Source organism: Hypomesus nipponensis, chromosome 21, assembly GCF_054491055.1.
Source record: "Hypomesus nipponensis isolate SF chromosome 21, ASM5449105v1, whole genome shotgun sequence".
Classification (NCBI taxonomy): domain Eukaryota; kingdom Metazoa; phylum Chordata; class Actinopteri; order Osmeriformes; family Osmeridae; genus Hypomesus; species Hypomesus nipponensis.
The window spans coordinates 13603616-13621639 of record NC_140381.1 but is presented as its reverse complement, the minus strand read 5'-3'; the positions used below and the strand labels follow the sequence as shown (position 1 = coordinate 13621639).

Below are 18024 nucleotides of genomic sequence, written 5' to 3'. Positions count from 1 at the left end.
CGCATTAAACTGACAGCACACATTTTTTTATATTCCGTTCAAAAATATACATTTATTTATATGTTTATCAATGTAAACATGTATTAAATGCAATCTGACACTACTTTACAATGTGATTGTATCTTTCCGTCCAATTACAATAACATATTGTACTGTATGTCTATCATCTACAATACATTGTAAAGTGTATACTTGTATGGCGTTAAAAACTATCAGAATCAGAAAAGTTTGCACAGTCAAGGAATTTACTTTGGCTGGAGAGCCTACCGAGGCAATCATTTTCGGCGCCAAATGTCTGAGATCCATGTCTATCTCAGTCCTGTTATAGCAGGATATGGTTTTTGTACTGTGTCTGGTAAAAATACAGACTGTTTTGTGGCACTGACCATGGAAACGTTGCTAGAGCTGAACACTTTAGGCCCATGATAATCTGTTTCAGCCTATTTACGGCTTTGTATGCAGTAGTATTTGTGTTTAACTTTTTTTGTCTTCTTATAAAACTATACTTTTACTTACTATATACTATCCTAATATTTGTGTAAATGTGTATATGGCATTTGAATGCAGATCCAGAGGACCCAGGATCAAATCACCACTATAGCATTTGAAAAATATCTCTCTTACATTACCATTACATTTTGCATGTGAGAAATATAATTCTTCTTGATTAGAATGCTCCAGTTTGACTCAGAACCTGTCCTACCAGGATATGATAAATACAATAAGTAGACTAGTTACCTACTGCACAGGCATACCAAAGTTCCTGTGAATGAAAGTGACACAATTAAACATAATTTAAGTCCGGTGAAAATCCAGTGGCCAAATCTTAAAAATGGACATTTGATGGACTCATTGTTATAATGACTTTTACTTTTGACAAAATTGAACTTTAAAAGTTACAATGGACACATTTAGTTTAGTTTGTGATTTGAAGGTTAAAAGCATGTCTCTTTTAAGGATATGACAGAACCACACAGAAAATGTGCAGCAAAGCTGGAATTTTTGACCTTGCAGTCCAAATGAAGGAAACCTATTAGGTAAAAGTTTGTAGATGTTGTTTTCCTTTTTACCACTCCCACTGAGCAGAGTTGAACCCAGAGGATTTTCAGATAAGGCCCCCATGGTCTTTGAACTTCTGTGGTTGAGACATTTTTTGCAGGGGACATAGTGCTGACTGCCTCTTGAGACAAGTGAGTTTTTCCTATTTACTTTCAATGAAATAATTAGTCTTTTAGGGGTCGGTTGTCCCATTTGTGTACCATGTTTAGACAGCCTACATCTCTCAAACACTAAATAGGTTACTTTTTTGAACAAACAGTTTTCTGTATTGAAAAAGACCAGAAAGTACATGTTTGCCAACCATTGTCAAATGTATTATGTGCATGGATCCGTATTATTGGTGACCAAACACTCCTAAAAAATGTAGGTAAGAAAAAATGAGACCGATCCATATTGTTAAATGTACCTTGAACTGTGCCCTGTGACTGTCCTGTTTGAATTGTCAGTGATAAAGACTATCGATATAGACATTATCTGTGATATATCTAAAATAATATGGCACGTTTGTGTAGTCATAAAGTTAAGTATGTCATATTGATAATAGCACTTCAGGATGAGGGAGTGCCCTATAAATGCACTTTAATACTGTACAATGTTTTAATAGCACTGCACAATACAGTGCTATAAAGTTAAATACAATATTATGTCCTGTCAATAGCAGTTCATATCATAGGTAGAATGCACCAAGCATGCATATATAGTGATTGCCAATAATTATATCAGTTCAGTTAATCATTCCTGCACAAACAGAATGCTGTGAATGGGGATTGAACAAAAACCCAATGTCTGGAGATCATAACACATTCCTTATGTCACACTTCAGACATGCTTCAATGTGTTCGTTTGATTCAGATATTCTTGCTTATCTTTTTGGATTAGGTTTCTAGAAATGACTTAAAAAACTAAACCTATTCAATTAAAATTGTATAGCTTCATTTTAACCTAGGTTAATAGAAATGTTTGTCAGGTGTAATTTCTACTTGTTGAGTCTGCAAATAGTCATTGCACGCAATTAAAGTCATTGAAATTAAATTACACTTTATCTCGGGGGGGGGGGGGGGGCAGGGAGTGACATGCTTGTGTAAAAAGAGTGTAGTACAGGCATAATAAATTACGCAATATAGAAACTGCAGGACAAGCAGCTATGACTTCTCCAAGAACTAGTCTGGGAACTAATTGTCTAAGAAGGGTCTATGTAGTTTACAAAGAAGGACTAGAATGGTAACATATGACCGTTTCTGTCAAGGATAGACAAACAGACAGAAGAAATCTCAATGATTTCAATGTTTCAGCAGGTGAGATGCAAACTGTTCAAATAGACTAGGCCTATTCACTGAAAACTTCCATACATTCAAGTTTACAACGTCAAACTCATTTTCTCAAATAGAAAATTCTGTAATCTTAACGCTCTATTTGGAATGATAAGCATGTTCTGTGCATATAAACAATGCAACATGTTATGTAGGATTTAATGTAGGCGTTCCTGTGGTTGTTGTCTGCTATTGTTATTGAATTAATTGCAGGTTAGTTTTTGGAAATAACAACTTGGCGGTTTTGAGTACATTGTCATTACTAGGTGCTTCTCAAAGCATGATGGGCAAATCTTGTGAAAAAAAGTGCAACTACAAGCATACATTTATGTTTATTGAAAAAAGATTATGCATAGACATTATATGTGACATTTAAGTAATGCTTTATGCAGTAAAGGAAGTTATTTCTTGTCATTCTCATGGTTTCACCACGGTTTTCTTGAAACTGTTCTCATGGTTTCACCATGGTTTTCTTGAAACTGTTCTAGCTGTAACACTAACATGTCAAATTTTTGGTAAGGAAACTGAAAACTGGCGACAAAGTGTTCTCTCCACTGTGAGGTTTCACATAGGATACAGGGAAAGGTGTTACCTGACCTATGACTTTTTTATGTTATAGCAGGATACTTTTTCTCTAGGCCTAGTTGACGTAAGTGTAGGCCTTTGTTGCATTGAATGTGGTATTTTTACAAAATACAAACAAGAAACATTATCTGAATAGAGAGAAACAAATCCTATTGAATATCTTCATTTCAGTTCCTCTTTTTAGTGCACCCTCAGCAAGCCTCACAAGCCACTCACATGTTTGTGATGTAATTTTTTGTAGTGTAGTTAGTACTAGTTTCTTTTTAACCCTTAAAATGGAGTAACCTTTATCCACACCAGACATTTTGAACTTAAGTGACAGACAGTCACTATGTTTCCTATATACCACAGCACTCATAATAACTACATGCTCTTATGGTTCTTCCCTTTGGCACTTATTTGGTTTTTCACAATGTATGCTTAATGTTTTGACGACCCGCAATGTTTGTGCCTATCTCGTTGTTATGATCAGTGACCTATGCACTTTTGTAAAGCTTTCTCTAGGAAGTCGCTTTGGATAAAAGCGTCTGCTGAATGAATAAATGTAAATGTATAATAGACACATATATATTATTACACAAAACTGTGTCTTACGTGACTAGCTATTGTCTGTGAAAAATCGTTAAAGTTACATTCAAACAACCAGACACATAATCGATAACTTGACAAATGTACAAAAAGTTTCATTTCATTTGTCAGCAAATGCATCTGTTACTGTACTACACTGTAGTTATGTTGGTCTACTTAAAATATTATTTACGTCATGAAACAATTTTTCACAAACCCTAACTGGTCACATATACTGTATATATGGACCACTGAGCTAATCTGTGAGTCTGTTCAAGACTGTTGCCAGCTTGTTGTAAACAACAGTTGATTGTGTGTCTGGGAAAAGCATACAATGCCCTAATGCGGTTTCCAGGTGTTGTATTTTACAGGAACACATGAAACAATGTGAAGAAACTCTTTAGCGGTCTGCTCTGAGGTGTTGGCACTGCTGACATCTTTTGTTGGAATCTTTGTTTTGAAAGGGTTGATTGGTGACAGAGAACAATTGAGTGATTTCTCCTTTGAATGCATTCCAAGATGTTTCTTGAATGTGCATCTTAAATCTACATTAACTTGGTCTTTAAGCAATGACAAACTACATCAAGCTATTTTGAATTTGTTTATAATAAAATAAGAACGTTTATTCAAATTACTCTCTAACTTTGTTGTGTGCAAGTTAGATTCATGCTGGGGTAATGCACTCTTTCTTAGAAACACTTAAATGATAACCTTTATTGATTTGCAAAGTATTCCATAGTTGTAGAAATCTGAAATATTCCTTTACATCATATAATTGAAGTACTGACATCATATATGTTCCTTTTTTACACAAAGGTGTCTTACTGTATCATTTTCGAAGATATTTCCCCATCAAATTGCCTTGGCATGCAATGGTTTAAAAATGAACTTCCACAAGAAAGCTTTAATTGGTCTTTATTAAGATGTGAAAGGCAAAGTGATGGGGAACCTTCTCACAAAACGTCAAACAAGGCACTTGTGTCCCAAATTATGTAAAAAAAAAAAATCAATGATGTGCTGTAAATGTATATTTCAGATGACTACTACTTTCTGATACTTTATTCTTTCCTGTCAATCAAGGTTATCATTTAAATTATTTCGAAGGAAGAGTTTAACTTGAACATAGATTAAAACATTTTTAGCCTACATAGAGTTTATCATTTTAACTGCGTGTATCATTGTTGACTTGTCAAAGAACACATACGTGTATTGATCATGTGTTATACTTGACATGAACTAAGCCTACCCTTACGGAAGAAAAATATATTCACCAATATATGACGTGAAATATATTGTAATATATTAATTTCTATCACATATTCCAATATATTATATATGGAAATACATTGGATAATATATTGACGATAAATATATTATACACCATAATATATATTCATGTAATATATTGAAATACATTGCAGAATATACAAATGATTGCCGTTTTCCATACATTGGAATATACGAATTGTCTTGCCCAAGGACACAGCGTCATTTTGTGCTGCCGGGAATCAAATTGGCAACCTTAGGGACAATCAACAAATTACACGTTTTAGAAGTCAATAGCTTCTCAACAACTTGAACTAGGAGCGTCAAAACTGTTGAATATGTATGCATTCATACTGCACAGACTTTATTTTGTTCATTTTCATCTCAAGTTATTAAAAATGTATTCTTTATTCAAAATAATCCTCCAAACTTCAATAGCTTTTTGGTCATGTGACCCATAATCCTTAAGTTTATTTCAGAGAGTTCACTGACTATGCATACAGGTTGCACAGCTTTTAGGTTTTTCATTTCTATCTCACATTATTTGAAGCACGTTTTTTTAAATGTAAAACCACCACCTCAGAGGCTTTTTCCCCATAGGGCTTTTACCTGCATATAATACAATAAAAACAAGGATTGTTCATTTCACCATGGAACTGATATTCAGAGTCTTCTTTCACATGTTCTATACTTTTATGTGTTTAGCATGCGATGTGCTCAGTGTTTTTTCATGTTTGATGAGATCACTATCTTCCATTGAAGTGAAAAGTACACTCGTGTTGGAACACAGGAAGAGCTTCATCCATGCTTTTACTGTTCAACAAAATTGCAAAGCAACGTGTGACATACTCCTTCAGTCCTTTTTCTTGCATCCTTTTCCCAAATCCCTGTGAGACAGCTTTTACAATGTGGGCATAGCAAAGGTGTAAAACTGTGAACTTATGAAGGTCACTGTTGATTTTCTGAATTTTTATGACAATATGGGCTCTTTCAAGATAGGCAGATATAGTCTCCTGTTAAAGGACAGCAGCACACTACCCATCAGAGCCCAGCTGTAGTCTATCTCTACCTGTCGTACTCTGCATGATGTGCACCTGGAGACTTTTCTGACTGTTTCCATCAACCAATATGTTAATGTTGGGATAGGATGTTAAGCTATAGGATAAGCTCAGAGATGGGGACAGGTGGTTTATCTTTGCCCATACCTAGCAGTACTAGGGCATAGTACAGAACCCTTTTGTTTTAATTTGGGGTCTTTGACACAACACCACCAGTAGCGTCAAGATGGAGAGTAACTGGTGTGGGTTTTTTAAGATGCTCTACCATTATATTCATTCCTACATCCATGTACATATGGACTCCTAATGGGTCCACCTGCAGGTGCTGAATATGACCACCAAAAGAAACATTGCCGCTGCACTCCTTCATAATTTTCTGTGTGAGAATCAGCTCCAGCAGGACATCATTATGGAGTCTCATACTTTTTTGCACTTCAGAGGAAATAATTTTCAAAACATCTTTTGTAAGACTCCTGATGATATTACCACCATATAGTTCGTCTTTTGGAGTCTTCCTGAGCTGCTGATAGTTGTAGTTGCTCACACCTTTGTGGATCAATCTAACAATTTTACCTCTTCTCGGGAAGCTCGCACACCAACATTTTCTTTCCTTTTTCACACAAGTGACTTCTCCTAATCTCAGCACTTTGATGGTTATGCTTTTTTGTGATTATGGGCTATTGTTTTCTCCTGAACACATACACAGCTTCGCATGTCTTAAGTGTGCAAACTGCAGATACATGCAGGTATAGTGACATTCTTCTACAGTAGTGTGTAGCTTTAGACTGGGACAAAATTGCCCTGGCATTTTTTCTCAGACCGGCCCACCGCAATCGGTCGGACTCAGCAGGAGAGGGGTGGAGCCTGTTAAAAGGGGTGGAACCTGTTAAAGAAGTGATTGGGATATCCCAGTGTCAGCATATGGAAATAACCAATAACGTCCAATGGGCAATTTATAATTCTTTTTATAACGTTTTTATTTTACACCGGCCCAAAAGGTGCCTCAGCCAGACGGTTATTTGCCCGCTATGACAGATTACCAGTCCAGGCCTATTTGACTTTACAGTTGGCCTTTGGGTTTTACACCTGACTCCACTTCCTAGGAGTAGAAGAGTTTGGATATGTCACTGTCAATTACACAAATTGTGATTAGATAAGAGAAAGTCTCAGCCTACAAATGGACATGTATAAATGTACTTTCTTAGCAGTTAAACAGGGCTTTGAAATGTACAGGTCACATGACCAAAACGCTATTGAAGTTTGAAATATTCAAAAATTCATCTAAAATACTGTGAGGTGAAAACTATTTTGTTTGTAATTGTTTTTATTGATGAAACCATATCAAATATTTGTAGTAACAGTTTTAGAAAAGCAATAAGCGCCGCGAGTCCGTGGTTTACGCTGATTTTAGAACAGGTAAGGGGGTTTTCGGTACTCCGCTTCGCGTTGTGCATAACAACTCCCCTTACCTGTTCTAAAATCAGCGTAAACCACGGCCTCTTGGGGCTTATTGCTTAATTTTACAACGGCATAGAACGCTATATAGCCAATCTCAATCAAAGATGGGAACAACTAGTTTCAGAATTAAGCAGCCCCTTACCTGTTCTAAAATCAGCGTAAACCACGGACTCACGGGGCTTATTGCTTTTCTAAAACTGTTACTACAAATATTTGATATGGTTTCATCAATAAAAACAATTAGAAAAACAAAATAGTATAATAATAAACCGTCATTCTTCCGCTACTACAAAGTATAGTTCCTACATAATTCGTTGCCACACAACAGCCAGATGGACATCTTTGTCGTCTTTGAAATATTCGATGCGCAGTAATATGGAATGTTAAAGAATGTTATGAGGACAGCCTGTGATACGGTGTTCATTTTAGGACATCCTCAGACTCAAACGAAAAGGCGTCAAGTCTCAGACCAAACGCCCTCAAATCAAACGCCATCGTTCTCAGACCAAACGCTCTCAAACCAAACGCCATCGTTCTCAGACAAGACGATCTCAAACCAAACGCCATCGTTCTCAGACCAAACGCTCTCAAACCAAACGCCATCGTTCTCAGACAAAACGCTCTCAAACCAAACGCCATCGTTCTCAGACAAAACGCTCTCAAACCAAACGCCATCGTTCTCAGACAAAACGCCCTCAAACTAAACGTTATCAGATTTTTTGTTATCAAAGTTAGCTAGATGGGGGGAGCTGCTGACTAGCTTTCTGAATTAGCTTAAGTAGCAGCTTTTAAAGTGAATACCATGGTGTTGTTACTGTTAACTGGTACAGCAAGAAAAATTACTTTTGATAAAGCTAATACAAAATAGTTGTTTTCTGCAAGCTAGTTCACTCGTGTAAGGTAAACCCATGTGTAGTCCTTCGGTTGCCATGGAAAGTACAAACATTTTGCCATTTTAGAGGAGGAATCCACCATTGCTGCTTGCAGCAATATATTTTTTTATACATATATTAAACATATTTTCTACTGTATATTAAACATACATGTGACACTATATATTTACATATATTACCAATACATTTTCCCATATAAATCGGAAAACATTATGGTGGTATTTGTAAATGTTAAATTGGATATAAAATGTGGATATATAAACACATATATTATATATTCATGTTCAATATGTTGCAATGTATTAATAAATATTAATATTAAATAAATATTAAATCCCTTTTATGGAAATATATTGCCCAATATATCACATGATATTTTCCAATATACTGCAATATATTTTCCTTCCCTAAGTATACTTATTGAGTTCAGTCCATTTTGAGGGTATATGATTACAAAGCCACTCTGCATCATTACAGCATGTAGATTGATCTGATCGTCTATGGAATCAACAAACACTGCTTGTATGGGGAGGGTTTACGGACTACATACTTTTGAGGTATAGTCTGTCTACGACTGCAGTCATTATTTAAAATGTGTAGAATATAGTTGCCATACAAACTCACTGTAAACTGTAAAAAAAAAAAAAAAATGCCAGGACAGTTCAGTACAGTGTTGACTCACTGTAACCTGATCTGTAATTTGATGTCAAGGTCATCTCAGAAAATTGCCTCTGACTCATAAATCATATGCTATAATTTAATTTTGATATCTCTCAATATCTTTGGTAATACAAATGCAAACGTTCTTGGAATGTTACCAATGTATACAAGAAAATTGACTACAATTGTACTAATATCTCAAATTTAGTAACTTTAAGAATGTTACAAAATGAAATGGCTAGATGCTGTAGTCTTTACATACGGATTATCTGGATTGTACTAATCATCATTATCCGCATTGAATAGAACTTTAAAGGACACAAGCATCACAATATGAACTGCCTGAAGGTTTTCATTTGGCTGTCACCCAAAGTCCCTGCCTGAAGTTTTTGGTTCGGGTATCACCCGAAGTCCCTGTATTTAAGCCTCCACATTTGTACAGCAGAACAGATGGAGGGAGAAGACTGGATGCTACTTATTTCTAAGATGCATACTATTCTTCTGTGATCCCCACTGCCCTGCACACTTTGACATTGTGTTCTACAATACGGGCAGCAAACCTACGCACCTTTCAAAATAAAAGCACACCATCGGAAGTTCGGTAACTTATAATAAAAGTTAGAATTTTTTGCCGGACCAGAAGCACACGTCCATGACACACTCCATACCAGCTCGCACTTTTGGGTCATGACCCACCAGAAACACTGGCCTGGGAGGATCACAACCAGCAGTAGCTAGGAGAAAGACCTAGACCCCTAATGCCTTTTCCCTATCTCGCTCCCAGGGGCGCCGTATAGGGGGGAAAAGTTAGGACAATTATTGACTGACGGGCACAAAAAAATAAGTAGAAACTAATATAACATTATATTATATATTATATAAACCATCATCATTAAGTATATATATTTTAAATATAATAATACAATTAATGTTCTCTTTGTTTTTACCCCCCTGTATCTGCATGAAATGTTTTTTGTAAAAATAAATGATGTTGGCTTTTAATCTTTCATCAAAATGTGAACTGCATACTGTATGCAGACTTGCATGTACAAATCACCAGCAGTAAATGTTGTGCTAGTACTAGTATTGAACTACAAAAAACTACAACAGTGGCAAGCCTTTAATTAGAGTTATGTAAAGCTTTTGATAGGACAGTTAGGTCCTAGAGATGTGGTAACAACATCTGTGCATAGGGGGCCCAATTAGATTTTTTTGTCATGGGGCCCAAAATTGGGGGCCCTGCGGTTTGCCTTTTTCTATAATATCTCTAATAATAATAAATGCTTGAACCTCAAGCCAAGTGTGTATTATGTGCATGAGTGTGGCTGCGCATTAATGGGTCCTCAACTGGTATTTCTCAAAAGCAACTGTCAGTAGGAAAGGTCTTTGCCAAATAGTTTATCAACCCCCTAATTCCTTCCTTTCTGATTGCACATGGGATCTTATCCATACAAATGCCTTCATGTATGCGAGGAGGTCTTTCAGGGTAAGGTACTTGTTCCTCTGCCAGCTCTCCCACTGTTGAGAACTGCCAGTAATCTCTTTCTGGACCTGCAATCTTGTGTCTGACATTACTTCTACTTCTTAAAAAATGGGTTAGATACAAATCCATAGCTGTATAAACAGTTGCGTGCCAGGAAATGTGGGAAACATATTTTTTTTAATTTGGTACAGTTGCAGACCAACATTCCTTTTTAAGGTTAGGAGATAGGACTGGGCTATACAAGGTATGAGTGGATTAAGGCTCAAACATTTGCTTTTTGTTTACCGTGGTCATTTAAATCATAGAATAGACTATCAAATAATGACAATACAACTTTGTTTTCTATCGTGCCTTTAAAAGTTGCATCTCAAAGCAAATCATAATAAATTAAAATACTATGAATATAAAGGAAGACTAGATAGATGTCTCCTGTATTTATTTAAATTAGATTACAGAAATTACCTGTCACATCCCTACCTATTTATTTTGTTAGATGTAAACTCTCTGCAGCAATTATAAAGGCAAATAATGTCGATTTTTGTTATTTTGTTCAGAACAGCCCTGTGTTGGACTTAAATCTAATTTGTATAAACTTTCTAAACAACCCTACAAATATCAGTGAAAGTAATGTAACATTTCAAGTCCAGGGTTCCAAACTGTAACAGGGTTTGCTTGCTTGTTTTGTTTTGTATAACTGGGTTGCTCACTGTCACTTACTGGTCATAAGTAGACCAACCTCTTAAAGTTATGTCATCTTTAGTTTAACATTAAATGTGATTAAAACAAGGCCATAGCTATGGACATTAAATTGACTTCTAGTGTCAGTCACATGTGATCTGTCAATGTAAAGGGGTTAAAGGGGCTGAGGGTTGGGGGCATAACAGACATCAAGATTGTACCAGTTTCTCACTATCAGCTGCAGAAACACGCACAGAGCTACCAACTATGTGCTGGGGAAAGGGAGGAGACCACATGCTAGTTCTTAGAAGGGGACGGGGGGGGTGAATCAACTTTCATATGTTTGTCAGTTACATAGATGGCTAGTTGATTCAATCAGCCTGCACTGTAAGTAATTTGTCTCTTGTTATTAGACTTTTTTAATTGATCATTCTTTGAAATACATTTCTGTCAAGCTGGATGGTTTTCTTAATGCGGAATTTAAAATTGAAGGCTTTATATTTTGAAAGTATAGTTTTTGGCACATGTACTTGCTGTGAGATTGTCACTGATTGTGAAATCAACTGCTCATTTGTTTTTCTTTTATATTCACACCCCATCATATTTATAATGCCATTAATGCCGTAATGCAGTTTGTTTGACAATTTACTTTGTACTTATGCACTTTGACACTTTCATACACAGTCTTGCATGACCAGCACTGTCATTTGTATAAACAAGTACTGTAGCCTGTGTTAACAAAATGGTGAAAACAATTAAATGTTTTCTGTATTTATATTCTTTCTTTAAGGTTTTGTGTTTAAGCTGTGAAGGGAAGTGATTATTTACATCTATGAAATAATGGCTGTTAACGTGCCTAAAGATAAGTAAGTGACAATCAAATTATTCCTCAATAGCCTGTTGCCAGTTGTTGAGTAAACACAATTTGTAACAGATTTGTAACCCTAGCTCAATTGCCTTCTCTTTAACAGGTACAATGCTGTCTGGCTGATTTTCTTCATGTTGGGGATCGGCACTTTACTGCCATGGAACTTCTTCATGACTGCAACCATGGTACTGTGCATGAACAGTTACTATTTCTATACTTTATGATCTACTTTCTGTTAATACTAACTGTTAATACTGTAAATATAAATGTCGTAAATGCACAAGTTAACACTTCATATTTTACCACGTTTATTTACTACCACAGTATTTTACTGGTCGCCTGAAGGAACCTGCCACTTTTGACATGGAAAACCCTTTGGTGAATGAAACTGGGAGCAATTTCGACACTCGCAGTGTTTTGGAAGCAAAGTTTAATAATGTGATGACCCTGTGCTCTATGGTGCCATTGCTCGTGTTCACCTGCCTCAACTCATTCCTGCATAGCTTGTAAGTCCAGGAATCACGTGAACAAAATGTACATATTGTGTTTCTTTCATTTTTTTTGTTTTTGTTTGTTTGCTGTCAATTTTTTTTCTGCTTCATATTCTGATTCGGATCATGTTCTCAAATCTTCTCTTAAGACATTTCTCACTAATTGTTATCTTGTCATCTTACAGGATCCCACAAATGTTTCGAGTCATGGGCAGCTTAACAGTGATCTTGGTTGTATTTTTAATAACGGCCATACTTGTGAAAGTTGAAATTGCACCCCTCTCCTTTTTCTCCTTGACCATGATTAAGATTGGCATCATAAACTGTAAGTTACTCTCTTTCTCTAGTTTTTATAGGGCATTTGATATAATTAATTACCATTTATATCCATGCATCTCTCCAATTTGTTCAATCTTGGTAGAAAAACATTTAGTTAATTTTGTCTTCAGCGTTTGGAGCCATCCTACAAGGTAGTCTCTTTGGCATGGCCGGTTTACTACCTGCTTCCTACACTACACCCATCATGAGTGGACAGGGACTTGCAGGCACATTTGCAGCCTTCTCTATGATTTGTGCCATAGCAAGTGAGTACCTTTATATCTGTTTTAGGCTGTAAAAAGCGTAAAAAACACCAAGTAAACAAAACAAACATTCTTAGTTGTACTTACCCACTTCACGCTTCTGTAGGTGGCTCTGAAATGCAGGATGCCGCTTTTGGATACTTCATAACCGCCTGTGCTGTAATTTCTTTGTCCATTCTATCCTACGTTGCCCTGCCAAAAATGGTATAAAATCTACACACGACTTTGAAATAAAGGCAAAATTAAAAAGAAATATATGTAACTAAATAATATGGTGCTAACAATAGCAACATCTTTTGTTTTTGTCCTTAGGAGTTCTTCCAACACTACCAGGAAAGCAACAGTGACAGCCTGCCTAGAGATATAGAAATTGATTTGATCAAGAAGGGTAAACCCAGCAGTAGTGATTTGAAAAAAATCTTTATTAGATTTTGATCTCGAATTGAAACCGTTATGTGACATAAATACATGCAAGTTTAGCTTTATCTATGCGAAAACTGGGAATTGAGCTTGTCATCGCCGAAGCTAGTTAACAAGCTTCAATTCATTTCTCCCCCTAGAGAATACTGGTGACTCAAGACCAGTGGAGCCGAATGCAAAACCAAAAGTTTCTATCACTGCCATTTTCAAAAAGGTACCCTGAAACACAGACATACACTTGTGGACACACTCCAAAGTCTGTCCCGTAGCTAGCTAAGACCCAATTCACTCAAGTCAAACTGACAGAAGAATTTGTAAATGTCCAAGGCAACCACTTCACAACCACTAATCAGATTCAAGTGAAATGTATTAATATATATGTGATTTGTACTGTCATGCCTTGTTAAATGTCTATAACGGTGAAATAAAATTGAGGCTCAAAGGGGCCTCATAGAAATTGATGTGGAGCAAAAACAAATATATTGTTGAGCTCAGCTGGTCTTTCTTTATCCTTGACACCTATTTTGTAGATCTGGGTATTGGCTCTTGCTGTGTGCTTCGCCTTCACCATAACCATTGGCACATTCCCTGCTGTCACTGCTGATGTGAAGTCATCCATCGCCAAGGGAGGCTCCTGGGGTAAATTATTTTGTGTGCATGTGACGTGTATTGTATAACATTCAACAGTGAATGAAGAACTAACGGATGAATGATTGTATGTAGGGAAATACTGAGTAGCATAAACTTGCCAACTGTTTATTGTATGCCACAGTTATACATCTGGTCATTATCTGTCTGGTATCAAATGTTGATATTTTATTCCTTCTCAGAGAAGTATTTTATTCCTGTGTCATGCTTTCTGCTCTTCAACTTGTGTGACTGGGCTGGGAGGAGTCTCACAGCAGTGTGTATGTGGGTGAGTAGCTCAATATGGTAGGGTAATAAGCAGGGACAGAATGGGAGTAAAAATAGGCCCTGGACTTTTATCCAGACCGGCCCACCAGAACCGCCCCCCGTATACGCCACCACAGCTGCCCTACTAATGGATGCACATTCTGTGTTTGATGTGATGCTAGTAAGGGAATTCCACAGTTAATGCTAGCGCGCACAGCATGTGAGCAAAATTGTCTAGCGAAGGTGATGTATTTTATGTTTTTTTGCCTGGTTTCCATAGTTATATAGTCTCTACTAGCTAGCTTTCGATCTGTCAGTGTCACTGTCGTGTGTAAGCGAGACAAAGGGAGCGGGGCTAAGGGCTGCATGGACGTTTATTTGGAATAGACCAAGCAGCCTGGGGGAAAGGGGGGCTGGGCAATGGTGTTGCTCAATCTTCTGCCAACATTTTTAATAGTGGTTTAAAAAAAATGATAAGGCAAGCGGCCCTCCAGCCCAGTCCCGGTGCTCCCGATGGCCAGTCCACTACTGGTAATAAGAATGAGCGGTTTCATGGTGATAACTAAGCTGGCAGTTGACCTCACCCTTACGCTAAATGTTTTACACCCCTACCTTTACAGCCAAAGCTTTTTAAATAACTTGAGCAAATAGCTTCAGCAGGCTATGTGAAATTGGCGGTAAAGTCAACAAAATGAAACTGTACACATTTCTTGTCTGTCAGATAAAAAAAATATTTGAATAATTGATGTGTTGTTCACACTTTCTCACCAAGCCTAACCTGAACTAACTGTTAAATGATTTTCTTTTTACTGTCTTCCTTTTCAACTCTAGCCTGGGAAAGACAGCATTCTGCTCCCTCTGTTCATCGTGGCCCGGGTGGTCTTTGTGCCACTTTTCATGCTTTGTAACGTCCAGCCACGTTATAACTTGCCAATTTATTTTGAGCATGATGCCTGGTTCATTGTCTTTATGATCTTCTTTGCCTTCTCCAATGGATACCTGGCCAGCCTTTGTATGTGCTTTGGACCAAAGTAAGTCTGTTTTAGGTGTGAACGTGTATATTGATAATAGAAGGTGTAGTCAAGTCAGTCTCATACCCCTCATGCCCATACTGATCAGCACAAGCATTTTTGTTTTATGAATACTTCCATATTCCTTAAAATTGTAATGAGTAAAAAACTAATAGTGTTAGATGACAACCCCATGTCATTTATACATTGTGACAAATAACCAACAAAGGGATGTTTAAACAATCACAAAAGACTGGCCCACCCCTAAGGCTGTTCCTTGTCCTTTCTCTTCACAGGAAAGTTCCTAATCACGAGGCAGAGACTGCAGGTGCCATTATGGCCTTCTTTCTTTCCTTGGGTTTGGCGCTTGGAGCTGCTCTCTCCTTCCTTTTCAGAGGCCTGGTCTGATAGTATTCTTGATTAATGCTCACTGAGAGGAATTATTAACCCTCTGTTTTGCCACCAAATAGCTTCAGATTTGATCTCTTCTGGTAAACCATGGCAATTTGATGAAGGTCCATTCTTGAAAGACTTAGCTGAGGAATGTACTGTTGCTTCACATTTGTTGATATATTTTCCATCAGTCTACATAAGTAACGGCTGTATATACAGTATATTTTGGTAACCAGGGAGCGCACTGAGGCTTTGACCTTGTATGACCGAAGGAAACAGCACAACCAGGGACAGTTCAGCCCAGGTAGGGCATTTATTAAACAAAAACACAAAAACAAAGTTCAAAATAACAAAAAATGTCCTCGGTGGAGAGGAAAGGCCCCGTCTCGCTAGTGGTTCTATAGGCCTGATGAAAGAATAAAACAAGCCACGTTAGTTGTCCAATGCAGTTCTCACCATGGTTGCTCTATTCCGTGCTCCCCTGTTACTGGCCAGCTTTTATGCAGCGTCTCGCCCTGATTGGCTGATGACGTGCAGCTGTGGTCCTCATTAGCCAGCCAGGGAGTGGGAATCTGTAATATCTCACAACATAAAAACAATCAATAGGGGTCTTTTCCTTTCTGTAAGTTATGCTCAACAGAGCAAAAATGTAGTTTGTATTTGTATGTATTCCATGTTTAAGTTGTATTTTGTATGTGTTTTATTGAACATGAAACATCATGTCATCAGATAAGATTTATACATATATCAAACAGAATTTCTATATATCACAGAATTTTTGCTAGATAAAAAGTGCACACTAATGTATTTACTTTTTTTCTTTCGAAGAATTACAGTCTAGTTCCAATGAGAAGAACAACAAATACTTGGGACAATACCGTGAGCCCTTTAGTTTTGGACAACCATGACTTTGTTTAAAGTATCTACCCATTGTATACTGTGGTGTCTTTTTAGATAGTTTGTATGCTACCTCCTCATTTTACTCTGTTCGTTAAGTTTGAAACTTTGAACTTTGATTGCTTTTCCACCCTCCAAAAGAATAATCAAGCACAAAATATGTTTTGTTGCTGTAAAAAATTGGTAAAATGACACATCTACCGTGCATCCGGAGAGTATTCAAAGCGCTTCACAAAAAATCACATGTACATCACATGCCTTTGCCATGACACTCAAAATGTAGCTCAGGTGCATTCTGTTCCCACTGATCATCCTTGAGATGTTTCTACAACTTGATTGGAGTCCACCTGTGGGAAATTCAGTTTATTGGACATGATCTGGAAAGGCACACACCTGTCAATATAAGCTGGAGTTTGCCAAAAGGCACTGAAGGACTCTCAGACCATGAGAAACAAAATTCTCTGGTGTGATGAATCAAAGATTGAACTATTTGGCCTGAAGGCTAAGCGTCATGTCTGTAGGAAAACAGGCACTGGTGGTATTGGTGACCACCTCACCAATACCACCAATACTAACCAATACCAACAGGCACTGCTCACCACCTAACCAATACCACCAACCACACTGCCCAAAAATAGGTGTGCCAGGCTTGTAGCATCATACTCAAAAAGACTTGAGGCTGTAATTGCTGTTAATGGTGCTTCCAACAAAGTCACATCTATATAAAATATGAAACAAACTTTTTACAAATTGTCATTATGGGGTATTGTGTATAGGAAAAAAAGAAATGTTATGAATTTTGGAATAAGGCTGTAACATAAAATGTGTAAAAAGTGAAGTGTGTGAATACTTTCTGGATGCACTATATCCTTGTCTGAGATCAGACTATTCTTTGCAAACAGGTTATTTTGTAATGTTTAGGGTAAATGCTGGCATTTTTGTCCCCTTGTGCTTAAAAACATTTGATGACATTTGTGACGTTGAGCGGCCCTTTTGGGGTCCCATTCGTTATCAGATAGAGAAGTTATACACGACAATGGGCCACGTCATGCATCAATTTCGCACTTCAATAAGTCCCAATAGATTTATGAAAAATACCACTCCCACAATGTTTAACCATAATGTGTAAAACTTTTTTTGTGATAAATGAAAATGCAGACTAAGACTGAAATTGGGATGTTTAGTTACTTTTTAAACAGGTGCTTTGTCATCCTCTACCATTGTGAGAGAAACAAAAAAGGCATTTTGGGAGATATTGTTTTATTTTGGTCACTGCCTCACTGCACTTTAAACAAGTAGGTGAAGTAAAGAAAGAATGACTGTATCTATTAATATAAAAATGTTACTAACAATAATTATGAGAATGAAAACAAAAAGAGAAGGCCCTGGATTCCTCAGATGAAAGATGTATGTGATTAATTCTATAAAAAAATAAAATAATGTTTTCACTTCA

At 37.0% G+C, this 18024-nt stretch overlaps 1 protein-coding gene across 2 annotated transcripts; it reads left to right on the top strand.

Moving 5' to 3' along the window:
• Positions 1 to 1072: 1072 nt before the first annotated feature.
• On the top strand, positions 1073 to 18024 carry LOC146238088 (equilibrative nucleoside transporter 1-like). 2 transcript variants are annotated; one of them, XM_084685819.1, is made up of 13 exons: positions 1073 to 1190; positions 11808 to 11883; positions 11989 to 12070; positions 12210 to 12391; positions 12562 to 12701; positions 12826 to 12960; positions 13064 to 13161; positions 13270 to 13345; positions 13518 to 13591; positions 13908 to 14016; positions 14208 to 14293; positions 15103 to 15302; positions 15578 to 18024. In XM_084685819.1, the coding sequence occupies exons 2-13, from the start codon at positions 11858 to 11860 to the stop codon at positions 15687 to 15689; spliced, it is 1320 nt and encodes a 439-aa protein (XP_084541945.1). In that variant the 5' UTR covers positions 1073 to 1190; positions 11808 to 11857; the 3' UTR covers positions 15690 to 18024. The 2 variants fall into 2 exon arrangements, with proteins under 2 accessions (XP_084541945.1, XP_084541946.1); XM_084685820.1 differs by lacking the exon at positions 1073 to 1190 and adding an exon at positions 11291 to 11404.

Coding starts and splice junctions, on each gene's coding strand:
- LOC146238088 (XM_084685819.1), top strand. CDS start 11,858: ATGGCTGTTAACGTGCCTAAAGATAA. Junction 11,884..11,988: donor GTTAACGTGCCTAAAGATAA/GTAAGTGACAAT, acceptor TCTCTTTAACAG/GTACAATGCTGTCTGGCTGA. Junction 12,392..12,561: donor AACTCATTCCTGCATAGCTT/GTAAGTCCAGGA, acceptor GTCATCTTACAG/GATCCCACAAATGTTTCGAG.